Source organism: Rhinoderma darwinii, chromosome 3 (genome assembly GCF_050947455.1).
Source record: "Rhinoderma darwinii isolate aRhiDar2 chromosome 3, aRhiDar2.hap1, whole genome shotgun sequence".
Taxonomy (NCBI): Eukaryota; Metazoa; Chordata; class Amphibia; order Anura; family Rhinodermatidae; genus Rhinoderma; species Rhinoderma darwinii.
The window spans coordinates 208,245,943-208,261,299 of NC_134689.1; the positions used below are offsets into that span (position 1 = coordinate 208,245,943).

At 40.0% G+C, this 15,357-nt stretch overlaps 1 protein-coding gene across 4 annotated transcripts in view; it reads left to right on the forward strand.

Moving 5' to 3' along the window:
* Positions 1 to 15,357, forward strand: part of RELN (reelin) — a 749,731-nt gene that overhangs the window by 651,200 nt on the left and 83,174 nt on the right. For all 4 annotated transcript variants that reach the window (XM_075857310.1, XM_075857311.1, XM_075857308.1 and 1 more), the window contains exons 32-35: positions 423 to 581; positions 4,036 to 4,224; positions 8,676 to 8,949; positions 12,892 to 13,032. In XM_075857310.1, the coding sequence (XP_075713425.1) occupies positions 423 to 581; positions 4,036 to 4,224; positions 8,676 to 8,949; positions 12,892 to 13,032 (763 nt within the window). The remainder of the gene's footprint in view (positions 1 to 422; positions 582 to 4,035; positions 4,225 to 8,675; positions 8,950 to 12,891; positions 13,033 to 15,357) is intronic.

The following is a 15,357-nucleotide window of genomic DNA, read 5'->3' on the forward strand; positions in this document are numbered from 1 at the left end:
TTTTCTAGGCTCTGTTGCTGATATCTGTTTGTTTCCATGTATAAGATGTGTAAATGAACATGAAAATGTTTCTTTTTTGTACCCCACGTCATCAGTGGAAGTGGTAGGGCTGAAAAGTGCACAAGCATAATATTGTTGCTGTTGTTATTTCATTCTCATGTTAGGACAAGGTATACGTTGCCCTGTGAACTACGCTTGTTTTGATAGACCATCAGCTTTCTAACCACTGCAAGGTTTACACAGTAATTTTCAGTTTCAATGGATTGTCTCAAACATAGTAATTTTGTTATTTTGTTAAGGTTGTTAAAGCTCTTAGTATACCTCCTGGGGAGGTGCTCTTCATATTTTCAGGAAATGTATACTTAATGTGTATTTACTTTCATATTTACGGCATTTTTATTCTTTTAATGCCAACCCTTCAGGTATTGTTGTCCAGTATACAAATGACAATGGCATCAGCTGGAATTTGTTACGAGAACTGGATTTCTTGTCCTATCTGGATCCACAAATAATTTCTATAGAGTTACCCCATGATGCCAAGACATCTTCTACTGCTTTCAGATGGTGGCAACCACAGCACGGTAGGTTAAAGAAAAAGAACTTCCCTAACTTTTGAGACCATAGACAGTAAAAATTAGCAGAATAAATATGTGCCTAGGCAGCATAGTTTAAGGAAAAGCAGAGGAATAGAAATGTTATTCTTAACTATTTGCTTGAATGCCTTTTACTATCATTTTAGGATTCTTATATATTTTTGCTAGCAATTTTACTAAACCCTTAACAAATATTTTTACAAGCATATGTACATTGCAGTTTAATAGCATGTAAATACCAAGGACTTAACTGATAGTTTAATGCCTAAAGCAAGGTCAGCTGTAAGTACTGGCTTTCTTCCTATGGGCTGTGGCCTATGTTTATTTCAGGGTTTGTGATCCCCTACTTTCATCCCATGATGCTTTCATTTTTATTTGGCCATGTTTAATAAGATTCATATTAAACACCAAGCTTAACAAAGGGGGTTAATATGTGATAACTATGATACATTACTTAGTTGTTGACAGTGTATTTTATGCACTTTTATAAGTAAGGCCCCATGCACACAAACTTATTTTTTTCCGTCCGTAAATACTGGCGTAAATACGGGTCCTTTGTCACCCGTATTCCACCAGTATTTACGGACCCGTTTTCTCTGCTATATTGCACTGCACTAATCGGCAGCCACTTCTCTCTATCAGTGCTGGATAGAGAGAAGGGGCAGCCCTTTCGGGCAGAGTTTCCGCAGCAGAACGCAGCGATTGAAAGTAAAAGAAGTTCACGTGTACCCCAGCCGTTGTCTTGGTGACGCGTCCCTCTTTTGACATCCAGTCCGACCTCCCTGGATTGCCTGTGATTGGCTGCAGCGGTCACATGGGCTGAAACGTTATCCCAGGAGGCCGGACTGGAGGAAGAAGCAGGGAGTTCTGGGTAATTATTAACTTTTTTTTGTTACAGGTTTTTGAAGTTAAACCACTTACTGTCGTAAGCTAATGGGAAGGTACCCGTGGCAAATCGAAGTCTATGGGCACGTAATTACGGGCGTTTTTACGTTCGTGTGCATGGGGCCTAAATCAGCTAAAGCCGGCCCTAGACATATAGGTTTGGCGGCAATCCTTGCAGTGTTCACATATTATTTTTTTTTTTCAGAACATTAGTGAGTGAAAAGTCATACACAAAAAGATAATTCATACAATAGAAAATTGTTCATATCAAAGGAAATATGAAACATTTGCATTGCGCCACCTGTTTTTTTTCTTGGCTAATAGTACAGTAAATGCTTCAATTTACATTTACCACTGATGACCAAGACAAATTTTGAAGCATTAGCGCTCCGCTTTCCACTGGACATGACTAATCATTGTCTGTACCTTAGACAAAATTATTATCACTAACAATCATAACATTTATATGTTGTTGTTGTTGTTAGCGATAATCATTACTTCTATGGCTAGCTCATGACAGATATATCCATATTTAAAGCTGTTCTATGATGTGTGGCCTTCAATATATTACATGTGCTCAAAACCGGTAATACACTGTTTATTAAAACTCAAGATGATGATGGCAGAACCTTTCACTCCTTAACAATGTGATTCAGCTCTACTTTTAATATGTACATCGGGAAAGCTCCCGATCTACTTGTTAAACCTGTCCACAGGGCTCCATTAGCCTGACGGAGAGCAAAAGAGTGTTCTAAAATGCCATAAAATGTGCTATATTTGTTAACGGCGTGCACTGTGTGTCACAAAATATTGATACACCAGCCAAAAGGTGATGTAAGGAAGAGAAAGTGTCTAACATGTCTTGCAAAATGTGCCAAATTTATAATACAGTGTGCGCCATTGTGATAGATTTGGCGCTGTTTCTGCCTGTTTGGTTATCTTGTCTAAATTTAGGACAGAATTAATAAATCTGCCCCAATATAACTTAATAGGGTCACAAAATATGTAAAGTAAACTTTAGAAAAGCCATTTTCAAATAGTTTTTTGGGGAATTCTGAGTTAATAGATGGGGATCCCCTGTTTGGACGCTCATCAATTAGCCATAGTGGAGAGTGGCTACAAAGAGCATCTCTTACTCTGGAGAATCTGCAACGCCCATTTTAATTGGTACCATGTAATGCTATTTCTCCTCTGGTGGCACTGCAGGGGAATTGAACACTTGCTGCCGGATTTTTCCATAAATTGCTAGAGGCTCAAGCAGTGAGACACCCTATGACTAGCTTATTATTTGAGTATCCTTCTAACCAAGGGATTATCAAAGTGGACAACCACTTTTATGTAGACTTAAACTGTGCAATTTTGGAAAATGTTGTTCAAAAGAGGAGTTTTTATTCAATAAAAAATAATTTAAACGTAAAATCTGATCTACAGGATCTTGGAAGCTACAGTTGAAGGGAGGTTCAGTTCGTATTTTCATATGTCTGTTCATACAAATGGGATATATACATAGATCCCTATAAACATATACAACTATGGACTATCATATGTAAACGCCTTCAGAAGCCTTGAGCTCCAAGATCATTGCTGCGAGACAGAATTTTAACACTAAATGTATGGCACATTGAGAGCTCTACATGTGCTGTTAATAAGTCATATTTACATAACAGTAAAACCTCTTTGTGGTTAGAATCACACATGCTGTTTTTGGTTCTGTTTTTGACACCGTTTTTTGGAGCTAAAGCCATAAGTGGATCCAAATGGAAAGAAAAGTATAAAGGAAAGACTTTTACATCTCCTCTCTTTTATAGCCACTGTGTTTGGCTAAAAAAAACGGCATTAGAAACTGCTTGTGTAATTCCAGGCTTTTTGTGTAACCAGTATTCATATCCAGGAACAGAATTATAGTTATACAGTATGTTGAAGTAAATTCATCTCATGACCTTTGATAACTGTGATATTCCAGAAAAATGCTTATGTTAATGACCACTATTACACATCATTATAGATTGGTTTAGGTAAAGCAGAAATGTTGCAGATACTATAATATTAAAAGCAGACAGCTGTAACTCTAAGGCCACATTCAGACGTGGCGGAATTGCTGTTGAATTCTACTGCGGACAGTCCGCAGTGGAATTCTGTAGCAGCCGTTTTTTACATTTGTTTTCTATACATCTTTAAGAAACTTCAGACGTTGTGGAAAATAACTGTGCGGAAATCAGGCTGTGGTGCAGAATTTTCCCTCCGCAGCATGCTCATTATGTTGCGGAGAAGCAGCGGAATTTCACTGCGGATTTCAGCCTTTGCAATGCAAAAACCGAAATCTGTGGCAAGTCCGCTGTTATATCTGCAACGTCTGAATTACCTGTCAAATATGCAAATGTTGCTGCAGATTCGTTGCGTAATTGGCCCAAATCTGCACCAACATTTGCAGCGGAAAAATACCTAATAAGAGTCTGATGTTGTTTTTTATTGTGCAATGATTGCCCGTGCTATGATGTGCATCCACCTGTTCGGGGATTTGAAAAATGTGTCCTTTTTCCTGGTTTTCCCATCTCAGGGAAAGAGTCTGGTCAGTGGGCACTAGATGATGTCCTTATTGGAATGAACGACAGCTCAAGGGCAGGATTTCAAGACCGATTTGATGGTTCTGTAGACTTACAAGCAAACTGGTACAGAATACAAGGAGGCCAAGTAGATATTGACTGTCTTTCTATGGATACTTCCCTTGTGTTTACAGAAAACATAGGTATGTATACTTAATATTTATAGCATCATTTTATACAGTACATCTCTGCTTCATTATTTAACTATCATAATGCAATGATGTATAATATTACAAAATAGAATATACTATGTACAATAGACAATAATGACACATGTCTACAAACAATATTACCTACTATACACATACTAGTCCTTCTCAATGAATCAGAATATCATCAAAATGTTAATTTATTTCAGTAATTAAATTAAAAAAGTGAAACTCATATATTATATAGATTCATAAAAAAAAATTATTTTAATGTTGAAGATTATGGCTAACAGTTAATAAAAACCCAAAATGTAGTACCTCAGAAAATTAGAATATTGGGTAAAAGTTGAAGATTGTAGACTCATGGTGACACACCCTAATCAGCTATACAATACAAAACACCTGCAAAGGTTTCTTAAGCCTTTAAATGGTCCAACAGTCTGGTTCAGTAGGTTACACAATCATGGGGAAGACTGCTGACTTGACTGCTGACTTCACAGTTGTCCAGAAGACAGTCATTGACACTCTCCACAAGGAGGGTAAGCCACTAAAGGACATTGCTAAAGAAGCTGGCTGTTCACAGACTGCTGTATCCAAGCATATTAATGGAAAGTTGAGAGGAAGGAAAAAGTGTGGTAGAAAAAGGTGCACAGGCAACAGGGATAACCGCAGCCTTGAAAGGATTGTCAAGAAAAGGCCATTCAAGAATCCAGGGGAACTTCACAAAGAGTGGACTGCGGCTGGAGTCAGTGCTTCAAGATCCGCCACACACAGACGTATCCAGGATATGGGCTACAACCGTCACATTCCTTAAGACCGGCAGAAACTTCTTACCTAGGCTAAGGAGAAAAAGGACTGGTCTGTTGCTCAGCGGTCCAAAGTCCTGTTTTCAGATTAAATAAAATTTTGTATTTCATTTGGAAACTGGAGGAAGAGTGGAGAGGCACTCAATCCAAGTTGCTTGCGGTCCAGTGTGAAGTTTCCACAGTCAGTGATGGTTTGGGGAGCCATGTAATCTGCTGGTGTTGGTCCACTGTGTTATATCAAGTCCAGAGTCAACGCATCCGTCTACCAGGAAATTTTAGAGCACTTCACGCTTCCCTTTGCTGACAAGCTTTATGGAGATGCTGCTTTCATTTTCCAGCAGGACTTGGCACCTGCCCACCCTGCCAAAGTACCAATACCTGGTTTAATAACCACAGTATCACTGTGCTTGATTGGCCAGCAAACTCGCCTGACCTAAACCCCATAGAGAATCTATGGGCTATTGTCAAGAGGAAGATGAGAAACACCAGACCCAACAATGCAGACGAGCTATCAAAGCAACCTGGGCTTCCATAACACCTCAGTAGTGCCACAGGCTGATCGCCTCCATGCCACACCGCATTGATGCAGTAATTCATGCAAAAGGAACCCCGACCAAGTATTGAGTGTATATACTGTGCATACTTTTCAGTAAGCCAACATTTCGGTATTAAAAATCATTTTTGAAATTGGGTTTATTTACCCTTTCATGACCAAGGGACATTGATGCCCCTGTGTCCAGGTCAAATTTTCCATTTCTGATATGCACTTATTTAAACGATAATATCTTTGCAACCGCTTTGAATATCACAACTATTTTTACTTTGTCTTTCATTTTTTAGATTAGTTTAATTAATTCCATGTTTTTAATTTTTATTATGAGCAGACAAATCCCAAAAAATAAGAAAAGAAACAAATTTTTTTGTCATTTTTTATATATATTTCTCTATATTATATTATATTATATATATATATATACACACACACGCTGTCACCCTGGATCGCTGTGAGCGGATAAGAGGGCTATAAAACTATATTCACATGATGTGAAAAAAAGGGCAGTTAACAACGGATCAATTGTCAGCTTTTCATGGCTGTTTTGCATCAGTGTGTCTCAAAATTTGAATCCATTTCCCGGCCATCTGACCGTTTTCACCGAGATTTGCCATCCATTTTTCATGGACGTTAAAAAAAGGATGAATTTTATTCCTTAGGGCTTTGTTTGTCGCAGCCACATGAAAACACCACAGTGCCCATTTAGATAGTGATGCAATACCAATGTAGATAGCGCCACATTGCCCACTGTAAATAGTGCCGCAGCGCCCACATAGTGCCACAGTTCCCACTGTAGATACTTCCCACATAGTGCCACACACAGTGCCCATGTAGATATTGCCACAGTGTCCCCTGTAGGCATTGCCCACATAATGCCACAGTGCCCATGTAAATAGTGCTACCGGCAGGTAGCGCCACCACCTGTAGATAGCACCATCCCCCTGCAGATAGTACCTCCCCCTGTAGATTGCACCATCCCCCTGTAGATTGCACCATCCTCCTGTAGATAGCGTCCACCCTCCTGTAGATAGCGCCACCCCATGTAGATAGCGCCACCCTCCTGTAGATAGCAACATCCCCTCTCTAGATAGCGCCACTTCCCCTGCAGATAGCGCCACTTCCCCTGTAGATAGTGCCACTCCCCCTATATGTATCAACCCCCCCCCCATAATTGGCACACCCTTCAGGTAAATAGCACCCCTGTAGCTCACTGTAGGAGCAAAATCAAAATCCATCTGGCCGGAGCCCATGATGTCTCTGTACGTATATGGACAGTGACGTTAGGGGCTAACTCTAAAAGTGGAATCCCATGCCTCAGCGTCGGCAGTTCACTGCCCGCGGATTCTGCTCCAGGAGTAGCCCCTGATGTCACTCTCCATATATGGATAGTGACAACTGGGGGCTTCTCCAGTAGCGGATTCCCCGGCACAGAGCGATTTTACACCGGGGATTCCGCTCCTAGAGAGAGCCGCTGACATCACTGTCCATATATGGATAGTGACGCCAGGGGCTTCTCTAGTAGCGGAATCCCCGGTCAGAGTGTCGGCCGGGGATTCCGCTCCAAGAGAGAGCCCCTGACGATGAACAGGAGCTCCCACTAAGAGAGCACTGGCCGGGGATCCCGATGCTGGACTGAGCTTAGGTAGCGCTATCTGCAGAGGGTTTTGCTCTATCTACAGGGGGTTGTGTGTGGTGCTATCTACAGTGGGGGGGTGCAGTCCGGGGCTCTTAAAGCCTCGGCAGACATGAGTGCAGCGCAGCTCACACTGAAGAAGTACTGCACTCATTAAACTCCGTTCAAGGCTGTCAACGTTTATATACGTGGCAACTGCACGGGGCATCGAAATAGATAACACTGTGTGTAATGAATCGGTATAATATATGAGTTTCACTTTTTGAATTGAATTACTAAAAATAAATTAACTTTTTGATGATATTCTTATTCATTGAGTAGGACTAGTATATATACGTAACAACTTTGTAATTGACACGTAGAAAAAAAATCAGGAATGAGTGGGCGATGTCATCAAGGGTTGCTCTACCCACTATCTCAGAAAAAAAAGTCATATACAAAATATATAATGGCCAGAAATAGTGTTATTTCTTAGGTACACACATATGACAACTTATTCTAAAAAGTCCCCTGAAAAGTTAGGTATGCTTTTATGTTTGTATTGTTTGTTTGTCTGTTAACATCCGAGATACATATCCTGATATCTGACTATGCAAGTTGTCTCTTTGTGAAATGTGATGTACTTGTATGTTCATATTATTTGGATGTTGTAATACTTTTTCTGCTGTATTTCGGAAAAATAAAAAACAATTGAATTTTAAAAGTTAGGTACGTTGTAAACTTCTGTAGGTTAACAGCTGTTGTATTCATCACACAATTAAATACACAATCTCCGTTTGGCATTTTATTAGTTGAGTATTAGCAGTAAACGCATCTAAAATTGCCTGATAGAAGTCTTGTACATTTGCACATATTCAGTTCTTCAGTAAGATTAAAACGAGGAAAATTTATCTTTGCTGACTGACTAATTATATGCGATAATAAGCGAATTGCCTTATTTCCTAACCAAAAAAAAGCGTTATTTATTCTTCAAAATCTTAAGGGGTGGTCCAAGAGTTAAAAAAATAAATACTGGCAGCAGAAAAAGTAATATGCTCTGATGGTTCCCCACAGTCTTTGTTTACATTTAATTAGCGATGACTTTCCGGCTGGCGCATGACCAATGCAGCAGTGATGCCAGTAAGTACAGCACGAGACTGCTGAGGCCAGTGACTGGCTGCAGTGGCCACTTGCCGGTAGGGCACGTCATCGCTGCAGGAACGTAAACACAGACCAATTGTGGAGCATCAGCGCTAGTACAATGGGAGATTTAACAGGTGAGTTATGCTTTTTTTAATGTCTTTCTGCTGCTTTTCTGCTGCCATTTTTTTGGGGGGTCCCTTGGACAACCCCTTTAAAGTTAATAAACAACAAAAAAAACAACATTAAAAACATATCCTACTTCCTTTGGTATTAACAGTTACTAAATGTAGAGATCATCGATAACCAAAAGATTTTTTATGTTGTGTTACAGGAAAACCTCGATATGTCGAAACATGGGACTTTCACGTTATGCCATCTAGTTCTTTACAATTTGAGCTGAACATGGGCTGTAGTAAGCCATTTAGTGATTCCCACACAATTCAGTTGCAGTACTCATTAAATAATGGAAGAGACTGGTATCAGGTTACTGAGGAGTGTGTGCCCCCCAGCATTGGCTGCCTGCATTATACAGAAAGCTCTGTGTACCCTTCTGAAAGATTCCAAACCTGGAAAAGAGTTACTGTCTACCTTCCACCTTCCACAATGTAAGTTTAAAGGTTTTAAATCAGTTGGTTTGGAAGATATGAATAAAACAGAATAGGTGATTTTTGTATCGCAAGTGTATCTGTAAGATGTAGTAAAGTGTTTCTCCAGTGATTCGCTTGAAAAGCTTAGGATATGTATTCCAGTGTGTCAATTCAAGTTTCTAATCTAGAATGAAACATTTTGTTCTCTATGCTTTACTTGGCTTCATTCTCTTGCAGTATACACACTTTCCTTACTTAGCCCCTTACGTACTCCTTGCTGTCTGCAGGGATAGATAGATAGATAGATAGATAGATAGATAGATAGATAGATAGATAGATAGATAGATAGATAGATAGATAGATAGATAGATAGATAGATAGATAGATAGATAGATAGATAGATAGATAGATAGATAGATAGATACAGTGAAGGAAATAAGTATTTGATCCCTTGCTGATTTTGTAAGTTTGCCCACTGTCAAAGTCATAAACAGTCTAGAATTTTTAGGCTAGGTTAATTTTACCAGTGAGAGATAGATTATATTTAAAAAAAAAAAAGAAAATCACATAGTCAAAATTATATATATTTATTTGCATTGTGCACAGAGAAATAAGTATTTGATCCCCTACCAACCATTAAGAGTTCAGCCTCCTCCAGACCAGTAACACGTTCCAAATCAACTTGGTGCCTGCATTAAAGACAGCTGTCTTACATGGTCATCTGTATAAAAGACTCCTGTCCACAGACTAAATTAATCAGTCTGACTCTAACCTCTACAACATGGGCAAGACCAAAGAGCTTTCTAAGGATGTCAGGGACAAGATCATAGACCTGCACAAGGCTGGAATGGGCTACAAAACCATAAGTAAGACGCTGGGTGAGAAGGAGACAACTGTTGGTGCAATAGTAAGAAAATGATTCTGAGAGTGATTGGGAGAAGGTGCTGTGGTCAGATGAGACTAAAATTTAGCTCTTTGGCATTAACTCAACTCGCCGTGTTTGGAGGAAGAGAAATGCTGCCTATGACCCAAAGAACACGGTCCCCACTGTCAAGCATGGAGGTGGAAACATTATGTTTTGGGGGTGTTTCTCTGCTAAGGGCACAGGACTACTTCACCGCATCAATGGGAGAATGGATGGAGCCATGTACCGTCAAACCCTGAGTGACAACCTCCTTCCCTCCACCAGGACATTAAAAATGGCTCGTGGCTGGGTCTTCCAGCACGACAATGACCCGAAACATACAGCCAAGGCAACAAAGGAGTGGCTCAAAAAGAAGAACATTAAGGTCATGGAGTGGCCTAGCCAGTCTCCAGACCTTAATCCCATCGTTAACTTATGGAGAGAGCTGAAGATCCGAGTTGCCAAGTGACAGCCTCGAAATCTTAATGATTTACAGATGATCTGCAAAGAGGAGTGGGCCAAAATTCCATCTAACATGTGTGCAAACCTCATCATCAACTACAAAAAATGTCTGACTGCTGTGCTTGCCAACAAGGGTTTTGCCACCAAGTATTAAGCCTTGTTTGCCAAAGGGATCAAATACTTATTTCTCTATGCACAATGCAAATAAATATATATAATTTTGACTATGTGATTTTCTGTTTTTTTTTTATATCATCTATCTCTCACTGGTAAAATAAACCTAGCCTAAAAATTCTAGACTGTTCATGTCTTCTTTGACAGTGGGCAAACTTACAAAATCAGCAAGGGATCAAATACTTATTTCCTTCACTGTAGATAGATAGATAGATAGATAGATAGATAGATAGATAGATAGATAGATAGATAGATAGATAGATAGATAGATAGATAGATAGATAGATAGATAGATAGATAGATAGATAGATAGATAGATGTTCTGTGTGTCTGTAGAGAGAACTGGCTATCTAAAAAAGTCCTGATATTACTGCAGCATCATCACTGATTGGAGCAGGCAGTCTTTTTCTGCAGTGTGAGTGTGGTGAGGGGAGGAATGAAGTGTAATGTAAGCTAGCAGGCTTGTAGAAACAGTGACTGGTGACCGGGCTGTGGCTCCACTGTGTCTGTAACATGGCGGACAATGATAACTACCTGTTAAAAAAGAGAGGTCTGTAACACACAAACAACTGAGCTTTGAAGAGAAAGGCTCCACAAAGATATTGTACTGTTTGGTATGATTTGAAGTAACGCATACTTATTTGTTTAATAATTATATTTTGTCCAAAATGTCAGTTCTAAATTGAGCTTCTACTTCAGTTAGACTGTGTTGACAACTATTATGTCAACCAGTCTACTGTTGATAAAATATATTTCTAAATGGTGGACACAAGCCTGTCCTTATAAACTTCAAAACTTTCACTACTAAGCTTCACTGCAGGGCTGCTATTATTTTAACCCATTACCTGAAACATGACGTACATGTACCTCATGGTCGGGAGGGTAGGAGAGTATGGAACGGGCTCACGAGTAGAACCTGCTCCATACACTGTGGTTGTCAGCTGTATATTACAGCTGACACCTCTCTCCAAATTGTTTAATCACTTAGATGCTGCGGTCAATAGCAACTGCGGCATCTAAGCTGTTAGACAGAGGGGAAGCCCTCTGTCACCTCATCTATTCCCCGGCTACGCGATCACGGGGTGCTGATGTGTTGTCATGTCAACTGGGGCCTAATGAAGGCCCCCAGGTCTGCCATGTTTGTCCTACTGTTAAACCCTTGAAGAGGCAGGGCTTAAAAGCAGGACATAAAATGCACCATACACTGTAATACATAAGTATTGCAGTGTATTGTGCAAGCAATCTAACGATCACAAAAAATGTAATAATAGTGCCAATTAAAACTACAGCGCACCCAGCAAAAATAAAGCCATCAGACAGCTCCATTGATGGAGAAATAAAAAAAATTCTGGGTCTCAGAATATGGCAACACAATATTATTGTTTTTAACAAATTGTTTTCATTTTGTATAAAACATAAAAAAACTATATAAATTTAATATCGTCATTATCGTATTGACCAGCAGAATAAAGTAAACATATCATTTTTACCACACGGGGAATGCCGTAAGAACTAAACCCAAAAAATAATGGAGGAATTGCCCTCATATGTCTATTTTGACGGAAAGGAAGGAAAGAACATGAAAAAACTAAAAATGGCTGTGTAGGAAAGGGGTTAAAACATGCACATAACTGCATGTGATAATGTTAGAAGGAAAAAGTGTTCTTTATCCAAAAATGCACACAATAATATAGAATTGCAAATAATGCTCAGTTTATTTGGATAATTTAATAAGGTTAATTATGGCCTTGTTCACACTGAGTTTATTTGCTGGCAGAAAAAATCTGCCTCAGAATTCCTTCAGGAATTTTGAGGCAGATTTTGACCTGCCTGTGCTTTTTTGCTGTGGTTTTTGCAGCGTTTTTCGCCCACGGCCATGGAAGCTAATGCAAAGGCCATGGGCAAGAAATGCAGTGAAAAACCACGGGCTGCTAAAAAAACAAAACCTCTGCCTCCCATTGAAGTCAATGGGAGCCAATTTTAGCCATTTTTTGCTGCTGATTCGGAAGCGGTTTCAGCGTCAAAATCAGTGCCAAAAAACTCTGTGTGAACAGGGCCTTATATTATTCTTCTTGTAATCCTGTAAATAAATTTTTACACATCTTACTTCTCTCAGAAATAATGTTATGTAAAAGTATTCATTGTAAGAGATAATTGTGTTTCTAAATCAAGATTTGCAGGTCAATCCATTTTAGGAGCAACAAAGCAATACAGTAATATTATACTATCAGGTCTTGTATGTGATTTAGGATGACTCTTACAAGAAGTATTGCTGTAGCTCTAGTAACATTTCACCACTTCAGTCAACACCCTGCATATTAAATCTGTTTTGCAAATAAATAAATGATTGACTTCACTCATGCAGTATTGATTTCAGATTGTGATATAATTGTGCGAATGTGCTTTGATTTTTATGACAGCTCTCCCAGGACTCGCTTTAGATGGATACAGAATAACTACGGGCCTGGTGCAGACTCCTGGGCCCTTGATAACGTTATTCTTTCCTCAGGATGTCCTTGGATGTGTTCAGGACACGGGATATGTGAATCAGGCCACTGTGTGTAAGTTCTGAATAAAAATGTAATACTTAAAGTTGGGAGCAAGTTTTAAACTGTTAGTTTTTAGAATTCTTTGACATCTGATAAAGTAACTATCTAAACTATTTAATTCACTGATTTACAAAGGTCGTTACCATGATCGTTAGTTAAAATAGCTATTTCTGTAATATCTGATCCATTTGACCCAGTAGCTTTTCATATTAATGTTTTAGACCACACACACTTTGCTGTCACAAAATATCCAGGTGTGTTTAGAAAATGGTTTCAGTAAGGGTAAACAGAAATAGTTTAAGGGTATCTTCACAGAGTTTTTTTCAGGCAGAAATTTGACCGGCCAGCACTTTCTTTACTGCGGTTTTCCCAGCGTTTTATCAGCCACGGCCATTGAGCAGCGCGGGCAAAAAACGCCACGAAACGCCATTGATTTCAATGGGAGGTCAGAGATGAAACCGCTGGAAGAAAGATCATGTCGCTTCTATTTCCTGCAAGCTTTTTTTACGCTCACGGGAAAAAACTCCTCCGCCTGATTCCCCAAAAAACTGTGTGAACTAGGCATAAGGCTATGTTCACACAGGGCACATATGCTGTGTAAAAGTAGGCAGCGTATCCGTCCTGGAACCCGCAGGGTATTTCGCTGGAAAAACCACACCAAATTTTGGAGCTGAATTTCAGGCAGGATCTCCACTGTGAAAACAGTGCTGGAAAAAATTTATGCTTTACGCCCGGGCGTTGTTATAGCGACACATCCCTCCGTTCTCCATGCAGCCCGGCCTCCTGGGATGACACTGCAGTCCATGTGAGCGCTGCAGCAGTCACATTGGATGAAACGTCATCTGAAGAGGCCGGACTGGACGGAGAACAGGGGAATGCATAGTTTTGACAACGTCCGGGTTGTAAGTATTAACTTTTTTATTAACTTTAAACAAAAAAAGGTTTTTGTTCTTCTTCTGATTTGCATTTTTTGCGGCGGAATCAAGGCTTTTCTGACGCAAAAGTCTCAGCACTTGCTATTTGTTGCAGGTCTTACCTTTTAATTTCTTAAAATCTCATCCACTCTACTGCTACTGTAAGGGTATGTTCACACTGCCTATTTTCGGCCGTTTTTCGGGCCGTAAACGTCCGAAAAACGGCCGAAAAATCGAAAGCAGAACGACTCCAAACATCTGCCCATTGATTTCAATGGGAAAAACAGCGTTCTGTTCCGACGGGCCATTTTTTTACGAGGCCATTTTGAAAATAGAAATGCAGGTCACTTCTTGGGACGTTTTTGGAGCCGTTTTTCAAAGACTCTATTGAAAATAGCTCCAAAAACGTCCGTTAAAAACGCATCGAAAAATGCAGTGAAAAACGCGAGTGGCTTAAAAACAGCTCTGTACTTTCAGACGTTTTTGAGTTTGCGTGTAAACATACCCTAATACGCCGTGTGTTTTCTGCAATAAAATCTGTTGTGGAAAATCTGCACTATACACTATAGCCTATGTGCATCCATACACCTGCTGCTGAAACAATGGTTCTGATTTTCAGTCGCACAGATGTCTGCAACAAAATCTGCAGCATATGACTGCATCCTTAGGGCATGTTTACACCGCTTCATTTCCAGAGTATTTCGGAGCGTGAAACGGTCGCATTACATTCCAAAATACACCTTGAAAATGCCTGCGAACAGCGTCCCCTTCGTTTCTAATGGTAAAAGCTGTGTAGTACATATGAGGCATAATTTTATAATAAATGCAGTCTAAAAATACGCCCTGTCGACATGTCACTTCTTGAGGCGTTTTTGCAGCAGATTTTTAACATTTCCAAAGGACAATGCAAAAGAGCATCTAAAAAAATTTTAGAGGCTGATTTCTCTAAAACATGCCCTTATAAGTCCCCATGCCCACTTCAGTGTTTTTCTTCAGGGTGATAGCCGTTTTTCTGACGGCAAGCACACTGACCCATTCATTTCAATGAGGCCATGCACACTTCAGTTTTTTTGACGGTCCCGTTGCTCCGTTCCGATCCAAAGTAGAGCATGTCCTACTTTGGTCCGGGATTCTGTGACCGTGGGGCCCATGCAAGTCAATGGGGCCGTCAAAAAAACTGAAGGCACACGTAAGGCATCCGTGTGCCATCTGTGTGCCGTCCGTGTGTGACGGAGCCGTTGCCTAGCAACGGCCGGGCGGGCAGTAAAACATAACAGAAATATTACACTAATCGGCAGCCACTTGTCTCTATCAATCACTGATAGAGAAAAGAGGCTGCTGATTAAAAATAAAATAAAAATCAGTTCATACTTACCCGGTCGTTGTCTTGGTGACGAGTCCCTCTTCTTCCTCCAGTCCGACC